The sequence below is a fragment of the Ixodes scapularis genome, unplaced genomic scaffold (assembly GCF_016920785.2).
Source record: "Ixodes scapularis isolate PalLabHiFi unplaced genomic scaffold, ASM1692078v2 PGA_scaffold6__148_contigs__length_123643588, whole genome shotgun sequence".
Classification (NCBI taxonomy): Eukaryota; Metazoa; Arthropoda; class Arachnida; order Ixodida; family Ixodidae; genus Ixodes; species Ixodes scapularis.
The window spans coordinates 88,517,101-88,526,470 of record NW_024609881.1 but is presented as its reverse complement, the minus strand read 5'-3'; the positions used below and the strand labels follow the sequence as shown (position 1 = coordinate 88,526,470).

Here is a 9,370-nt window from a genome sequence, read left to right as displayed (position 1 = left end):
ATGTCTGCTTTTGCTGCCCTCATCATGCTGACGGCTCTTTTACTCACCGTTTTTCTCAGGTGAAGTAACATTCATTCCTTGGTCGATGAGTCATAGTATTGTTTTCTGTATTACAAAATTAACTGTCGCGTGTTCTCCTCTTATAACCCATGCCGTAAGAACATTGCGTTCATCAATTAGAGCGTTTAAAGTTAGAGGAGCTAGCAATTTTGTATTTCTCCTGAAGTTTTATCACGTTCAAAATGTTTGATATGAAATAAATATCTAATGGCTTTGAGTTACCTATTTTTTCTTCTATAGCTGTGCTTACACTTTCACTTAAATTTTAGAGAAGACGTTCCACTCTCTTGCTCCATTATCCATGCATTTATTTCTAAAATGGCAGAAATCCGAAATGGCAGAAACAGACTTCCATTTCTAAAACGGAAGTCCGTGACCGCGAGTTGCTTTCTCGGCGCTACGGCCTGCAATATATATATATATATATATATATATATATATATATATATATATATATATATATATATATATATATATATATCTTAAAGGACTTAAGTTACGCAAGGACCTAATTTCTCAAGCATTTCGAAAGTCGCCTACAATTCGCTAGAAATAGGTCTCGCGAACAATTCCGGTGTAATTTAAATGCGTTGGAAGCTATACTGAGATCCCACCGCGTCGCGAAAATTCGAACCCGCGAATTATTCCAAAACTTCAGCTTTGTCGGAAATATCGAAATATTTAGCCCGCAAAAAAAACTAAGCTATTTAAAAAAGAAAGAACACATATATATATATATATATATATATATATATATATATATATATATATATATATATATAACTGAAGAAAAAAAAACCTCAGTGAAAACAGCAACAACGGACGTTTTACTAAAGGTTTTTTCTTCTCAGTTATATACCCACGCCTTCGTCCTCCCGCCACCATGACCGATATATATATATATATGTGTGTGTGTGCGTGTGTGTATGTGCACCTGTGTGTCAATTACAATGAAATCGCTGCGTTTGATTATCTTGCTATGTACATAAATGTTATGTCCTAATAACTGTTTATTTGCTTTTTATGGTCACTGACGAGTCAACAAAGGCAACATGTAGCTAGTCTCGATCACCTTATTGCCCCTCAGGTACCAATGAATTGCGTCATTAGCCGACAAGCTCACCGAAAAGAAAAGGACAACCCACAATATTTATATATATTCATATTAAAGACGCTCTGAGTTTCTTAAAGTGCCACCAAAGATGCTATTGAACTTTCAATTCAAGCTGCTCATAAAGTGAGTCTGCATTTACAACAAAAGCCATGATGTGGTGTTATATTGAACAAACGTGATCAATCACCTTTATTTTGTCTTATCTGAAAGGTCACTGACTTTTCAAACTAAAATCGATATGTAATCACCTACATCAGAGTTTATATTTGAGATTATACACCCTGTGAACATTTTTTCAATTTCTTTATTTTATTTTATAAGTAGTTCCTCACTGCTGCCTAACATCAGATCTACCGCCGACACCTTTTTTTAACCTCGCCGATTGAGCAGATTTGTATTTAAGACAAAATACAATATAGAAAAACGTATTCTGAGCAAGGAATGCGCTGGGAATAAGTAAAGCGGTAATCCTAAAAATCACACGCTCACACTCTTTTAACGCCCCTCAGTCTAAAACAAAACATTAATCTATAAGTTCTGTTAACATGCTCATCTAATATTATATCAAGTATTTTTTTTTCTCTAGATGGAGAAAGAAAAACTTTGAGTACTTCCGAAATTTGGGTATACCAGGACCTGAACCGAGCATTCTCTCCGGAAACCTCAGAGAATACCACCGAAAGGTAAAGGTTATTTTCGCCTTGTCCTGCCGCTTGCACCGCTTTGTGGCGGCATCGTCGCGAAGCATCGTCGCGAAGCATCGTCGCGAAGCGAAAGTCTTTATCCATTGTTGGGAAATGTATGACGTTTGAGAGCCCACAAGAGCCAAAAGGTATAGGCAAATCTTAGTTTATTTGGCCGAGGTCTGGACATATATATTTGTCCAATGTGGCGAAACAGCGCAAAAGGCAGGCTTCATTGCTGGTTGCTGGTAGTTTGGCTGTCAAATGAAATCTTTTTGGACATGCTCGCCAAACAGGTGCCAGAGCTATTCGGTTTTCTCATGGCAACTTTGGGCCTCAATTTCCAATGAATTGTGAAATTCTGGCTTCACTGCTGGAATTTAGGTTCATACATGACATCTTTGGCTAAAGTATGAAATTTTGGAATTATGTGGCGAGCCAGAGAAAAAAAAACAGAAACGTCAAGGAAAAGCTATCTGCCACTAACTAGAGCATTTAAGCAAAAACCATTTTAGACACAAGCCCTGGATTTCCAAGCCTGTGCCGAGTCAGACGTTTCGATGGCATGCTACCCGTGCAGGCTCACGTTTCTCAAGATACGCCAGACCCTTATTTTTTGTATATTATGCAATAACTTCGATAAAATATGTCATTCGCTATTAATTCTGTGAAATGCTTTAGAAAGCTTTTCACTGCTGGCGCAAATGTTAGTCGTAAGGATCACTCGTGCACACTTTCCCATTTTCAATAAAAATATTGGTCGTCTTTATTAATCACGTACTGGTTTCCGCGTAGGGCCGACACCTGGCTTTGCAAAAATGGTGTGATACGTACGGCAACATATTTGGGTAAGTGCAGTCATTTAAAGGGACACTGAGATTTAAAAAAAAAAACCTTTAATGAGCCTCGAGAGTGCATAAATTGTTCTAAATTGGTTCACAAAAAATGAAAGCCGTTTACAACTCCCCGTAACGCCGGATTAGAGCACAGCTCTTGAGGAGGAGGAGGAGGGGAAGGGAACTGAGGGGAAGGTATATCCTTCCTCCCTCCACCTCATCTCCTCATCCTGTCTGCTACTCCTCCCTCCGAGCGGTGTCGCCGTCGTATCACGAGGGTCACGTGACCTCAAGGGGGTCACGTGACGTCACTGGGGTCACGTGGCGCTACCGGGGTCACGTGACGTCACCGGAATCCCGTGATCCCTATTAGGTCACGTGAGGATGACGATGACGGTATTAGTGACGTCGCTGATGACGTCATCAATGACGACGACGATGCCGGTGACGCCATCAGTGACGATGACGAATGCGGATGTCGATGACGCCATCAGTGACGCCACTGATGACATCATCAGGGACGGCGACGATGACGATACGGATGCCGATGACGTCATCAGTGACGATGTCGATGCCGATGACGTCACTGATGACGTCATCAGTGACCTCGCGCGTCTCATAATGCACCGCGCGGTTACGCCGACGGCGACCCGACGCCAACGCCGACGCCGTCGCCGCTCAAGCCGGAAACAGGCGCCTAAGAGCTGCGCTCTAAAATGAAAGCCGTTTAGAAATCCCTGTAACGCCGAATTAGAGTGCAGCTGTTGAGGAGGAGGAGGGGAAGGTATGGAGAGGGGGCTATGCCCCTCCTCCTCTCCTGCTCGCCCCCATTTAGGGGGAAATTTTCCTGCTAAATCTAGCCGGAAATTTTCACATCATGCACCGCGAGGTTACGGCGACGCCGACGCCGACGCCGACACCGCTCAAGCCGGATACGGGTGCCTAAGAGCTGCGCTCTAAAAACAACAAAAGAAACAGGCACGTTTGCAGCGATATACACGCCATTAGACGAGGTTTAGTCGGGAGTAGCCCTGCTCTAGTCCCCGCCCATAACAAAACGTGCTTACATAGGTAAGTAGACTTTCTCGGCTCTATTTAATTGATGAGGTGATTGACGTGTGAAATGTTCGCTGTGAAATTGTTTCCCCGTGCCGTAGTAGTATTTTTACTAACAGTGTATTTATGTCTGAGAAACAAACAATCTAGATTTAAGTAAAGACTAATGCTAGAGTGCCTTTCTCGCTTCGGTTTCAAACGATAACAAGCATGGCTGCCCGCGTTTGCGGCATGCTCAACAAGCTACGCATGTTAATCTTGCTTGTTTTTATGAGCTCGAGCCGCTCTGCGTTCAGCGAGGTGTTCTGAGAAAGATTTTATCATCCGAAGTACGCGCCTTTGGAAGCGCTGTGAAGCTGCACGTTTACGTAGCGGGACTGGTTTAAGCCTAGCGTCTCACGTCAGTTATATTTCTTAATCTGGCTAGAGTTATCACAGAGCGTGCGTTGACTCTAAATTAGGATGTTGGTTCCAGTAAAAGCGACCCCGTTGCTCTGTGAATTGCCCTCCGTCGAGATTGCAACCATGGTTTCAATACCGAGAGATACCTACGCGGGTAAGAATTTGCGAGCCATTTGGCTGGAGCAAATCAGGCGTTCGCCTCGCACCACGTTTGTCCAGGTATTTTCCCGTCATCTCGCTTCGAGAGGCTCGCAAGTTTTGCCTTGCCTGCCAAAGCGAATATTTTTCATGTCACGTTTAATGGTGCGTCATGACGCTCACCACCTTGCTCGCTGATGCCCTGTGGAAAATAGAACAAGAACAGATAAGCTGGGGGGACTTCATATTTATTTTGTTGATTTTTTAGTCCTCCCGGTAACTTTTTATCGTACGTCGACAGACACTGACACACGCTTGCATTTGACCCTGGCTCGTGCATGAAGGAATGATAGAACGCCGCTTTTATGGTAGCGTCTTACGAGCGTCGCAGACGTTTGAGACGGTGCTGAATAGCACACAGATGAAGCCGAAAACGAACGCCGACGCGCACCTTCTATATCCGCGTCGGACATTGCAGACGATGATAGACGGTGGTGGAGTAGCAGATGATGCCGGAGACTGCCAGGCGTGGGGTAGCAAGAAGAGGAGGCGACATAGCGGCTCAATCCAGCGAAACGAGAAAATCCCAAGCCAAGCCGGAAGTAGAGGTCGCGGTTGCTGGGAACGCCTTGAAGGCTGCCCAAGTCCCGTCCAAGGGTACCCAAATCCATTCAATAGCGTCTTTTGGTTTTGTTTGTCTTTGGCAGTCGTTGGGGTTCTGTCCCTCAAACCAAAAGTCTCCCTTGACTTAACCTGTGGTTGCGTGATGCCGTCTCCAGAAGCTTCCTACCTCCATGCTGCCGCTCGTCCGCTCAGACGAAGAACAGGTGGTGTGAGACTTCAGACTAGACACAAAGGATGTCGCCGTAGGGTGACAATGAGCTTAGCGAGTGTGTTCAATCGATATCAACCATGCCAATCCAGTAGTAATGGGTGGTTCCACAAGTCTGTGGTAGGGGCTTAGAGCGGGCCCTGATCTCCACCTAAATTGAGTCTAACGGCGTAAATATTTTGCGAATTAATTTTTTTCGTGGAAAATCTACAAAAGGAAATGTTCGTCAGCTATATGCCCTTCAAACTGTTTTTACATAATTTCAGCGCCTCTTCAAGGACCTAAAATATATAGTCATTGGCCTAGAAAGTGCAAAGAGGCTATCTTTTTTTATGCTTCTGTTTTGATAATTTATTTTCTTAAATTACAAAAATAATACATGACCGTACACTATCTAGACTTTATAAACATCACATTTGTCAACGTATTTATTATCCAGATTCTTTCACTCGTTTTGTAAGCTAGGCATTAATTACTTTTTCACAGGTTTTATAATGGCGATGTTCCGACCCTTGTAGTTAAGGACCTTGATTTTCTGCACTACGTCTTCGTCTCAAACTTCAAAAACTTTGCCGAACGCGGGGTAAGTTTTTTCAGCAATGGTAGAAAAGATATATATACTCTGGAATGTTATCCTCTTATACAATACATGCCTTTCTATTTTGACTGCTCATAATGTGTGTCTTACCCCTACCTTTCAAAGAGGTACGGAAGTGTTTTTAGTTAGAATTTCGTTTTACATCATGATGTTTAACTTTTATAAACACTCGATTTAATTTTTTCGTATGATCGTAGAACGATCATGGCTATTAATTGCTTTTATTTAAATAACCGTTGAAACTAATGCTTTAGAATTTTCGAATGTGCCTATTATGGGTGGTTCCTGTTTCGACCCATTCCCAATTCAATCTTCCCGTTTGTACCTTCCCGTTTCGACCCGGCTTAAAACGACCTTCTCGCTTCATCCTTTGCCATTTCGCCCTATCCCGAAACATTGACCTTCCCGCTTCGGCCATCATTTCTTCGCAGTTGGGTCAGTTCGTTTGCATTGTAGGTTCAAGTGTCCAATGTGTGGTCCTCCTTGCTGACCTCACTTCTCCTTCTCCCGAAACAACCTTGGAGATGGCACCGTAAGATAAACGCGGTGTCAAGGAGGACTCACCCGAACATTTGCAGCTTCATCGATTCGATCAAACGGGATGAGGCTTTGACAAGGGTATCTTTTGCAACAGCTTGCAAATAGTGGTGCTGTGCGGGCCAGGGTGCACAAGTGGGTCAGCAAGGACCACAAACTATCAGAACTGGAGTGTCGCTTTTCTGATGGCACGGTTCCCCTGTTCGACCTTTTCAACAAGGCGAAGGCATTGTCTGGTCTATGATGTTTTCCTGTGTGCGCAAGGGTTCTCTGTTCGAAAATGTAAAATAAAATAAAGTCGCAATCATATGCCTGTTACCGTGTCTGATTTATTGCTCTCCAGGGTATCAGGATCACTAATATGAGGTTTTAGAATAATGTACGCAAGCACTTTGGGTACACTAAAAGTAGCATCGCAATGCTGACGCTAATTTTAGCTTACCCAATGTACGCAAGACTTCAAATATTGTACGTAGCGCGAACAAGCCATCAACGGTGTTGCTGTTTACTCGTAGAATTAGAAGGCTGCCATAAAAACTATTACTGTCTTTGGAAGTGCTCATCTGAAGCAGTAGCCTAAGCCCTAAAATTTGGTGCCTGGTAATACCATTTTGAAGTAAAATTTAAAAAAAAAAACGACAAGGTCGTCTTTGCAGTTTCGGTATCGATTTGCGTACATAGACATTTTCGCGGTAGCACGTTATGAGGACCATCTTAAAATAAAAAAAAAAAGCAAAAGCACTTTAAGTGGTTGAAATAAAAATAACATATAACTTCGAAGATGGTCTGAAAGAGGTGCATATTTTTGATCATAATGCAATTAAATGCAAAGGTGCAAGCGAGCTGGACATGAATGACGAAAATAATCCCTGGAGAAAGGAAAACAAGGAGGACAAAGGACAAACATAAAGCTCTAAACACAGCTAGGTGACTGGTGCGCGACCGAAAAAAAAAAAAACCCGGACCAGGCGGAGTTTTTCGGTCGCGCACCAGTCACCTAGCTGTGTTTGGAGATTTGTGTCTGTCCTTTGTCCCCCTTGTTCCCCTTTCTCCAGGGATTATTTTCGTCATTCAGGTGCATATTTGTAGAATACATTTGCATGAAATAATATTTCAGAACATATATTCTTAACTAGAAAAGGTGCGCAAACCAGGGGTAGAACGATTACACTTTTCGCGAAAAGGTGTCGATGCGCAGGGTCTCAGTCAAAGGGGGTGAAAGTGAACGAGTTCAAACGCAAAGGGTCTTTAGGGTATCGGTTGAAATGGGAACGGTTTAATCAGAAGGGTGTTGTATTCGTATATAGTCCATAATGCCGGCAATGAAAAAGAAGCCGATGCCGCGCGTAAAATAAACTGGGCCGGGCGTTTCGGGAATGGGACAAAACAGGACGGGTTCAAACGGGAAGGTCGTTTGGAGAATGAATGGAAACGGGACAAGTTTAAAAGCGAAGGTCGATTCGGGAATGGGTCGAAGTGGGACGGGTTCAAACGGGAATGGGTTGTTTCGGGCTAAACCCACTATTATTTATCTAACTGATGAATTAAACTCGACATTTCATCCTTTGGGACTACAAGAACCTGAAACTATATATCCTATATCCTAAAAAAAGTGACTAGAAAATTTCGGACAATGATTATTTTTTTATTGCTAGAAATTATTTCATGGCACTCTTGGAGGTTATCATGGACATTCTGGTGTTCGGATTAGGTTCATGATGTGTTATAATTTACACCAGGGATCTGTAAAAATAAATGATCATAAAGCACACTGAATTTTTAATTAAACTGCTTAACTCGTTACAAATTAAAAAGTGTTCCGGGTACGTTTTGCTAAAACAAGATGATAACTTCACTCTTTGCTGGTGGTTAGTCAGAGTTATAACTGGTAGTCTCATAGAAATTCCTCGTTAGTTAATTGACATCCCTTCAAAAAGTATACTTAAAGAAAGGTTCCCAATGAGAAAAACAGATACTAAAATATTTTTACCCGACTTAAAATCTAAACGCAATAATATCGAAGTCACTGATTTATAAAAGCAACTTTAAAGTGTAAATTCTTTTACAGGCAAGCTTAACAAAATTGTTATTTCAGATCACCATGCGGACAGATCAGGTGCATTCTTCCCTAGGATCGTCCATGATTCATGCCAAGGAAAGTCAATGGCGTTTTCTTCGAGGCTGCACCTCGCCTGAATTTACTTCGTGCAAACTAAAAGCGGTAACTAAAAACTCCCAACACGATTCCACTTAAGGGGGTTACGAAACACAGAAAAAAGAAACCCGCCAAGAAACGATCACTGTCGATATCATTAAGGTGAACGTATACGCTTCTAAAATGCAGTTACAACCCAAGGTCCTATTTTGTATTGTACCACGGGTCTGAAAATGTCCTCTATATATTATCGTCAAAACTTAAGAACTAGAAACTGCGTAATTGCGATGGAAGAAATATTTAAAAAATGCGTTTAATCTTTTTCATTGAGTCGAAAACGTAGATGGCGAATTGGGGAGTCCTTCTTTTTGGCTGCTCTCAAACGGAAGCGATGTGATAAGTAACGTTAGAACTCCCAATTTTGCGATGTGTATACCATTAGCAGTGTCTACGTCAGGGAGGATCATTGTGGCACCAAGTAAACAATCATTTTACATCATCCCAGCTAACTTGGTCGAACAAACAATAATATACCTTTTGAGGTGTAAAAGACACCTGGATAAGAAAATATTATCGACAGAGCGATTATAGGTGACTGTAGATCATGCCAGCTTAACTAAGAGTACAGCTGGTTAGGCCATTTAAAGTTACCATAATAATAAGAACCCGAGGACAAAGTGATGAAAAGTGCTTTCCTCCGCCAGTTCTGGCCCTTCTAATATTAACGAAAATGACCTGGCACATCGGTACGAGCTGCAAGAAATATGTATTAGAAATGTTATAAATGAGTGTTACACATTTTAACTTGCGAAATTTCTAAATTTGTTTCCCATAGAGCTTATGAAAAAGCACTAGAAAGGAGGAGCCAAGTGAATACGTATATTGAAACGCACTCCACGCACTAGCAAATAAATTTTGGTAGTTTCTATTTTGTTTGCTGGGTTGCGCGTTGAAGCCAA

The 9,370-nt window shown here is 42.1% G+C and overlaps 1 protein-coding gene across 1 annotated transcript in view; it reads left to right on the top strand.

The window, feature by feature from the left end:
- The window catches only part of LOC8042297 (cytochrome P450 3A14-like), a 30,936-nt gene continuing 21,566 nt past the window's right edge, over positions 1-9,370 (top strand). Inside the window, exons 1-5 of the mRNA XM_042294510.1 lie at positions 1-59; positions 1,761-1,857; positions 2,653-2,705; positions 5,608-5,704; positions 8,352-8,477. Of these exons, the coding sequence (XP_042150444.1) occupies positions 1-59; positions 1,761-1,857; positions 2,653-2,705; positions 5,608-5,704; positions 8,352-8,477 (432 nt within the window). The remainder of the gene's footprint in view (positions 60-1,760; positions 1,858-2,652; positions 2,706-5,607; positions 5,705-8,351; positions 8,478-9,370) is intronic.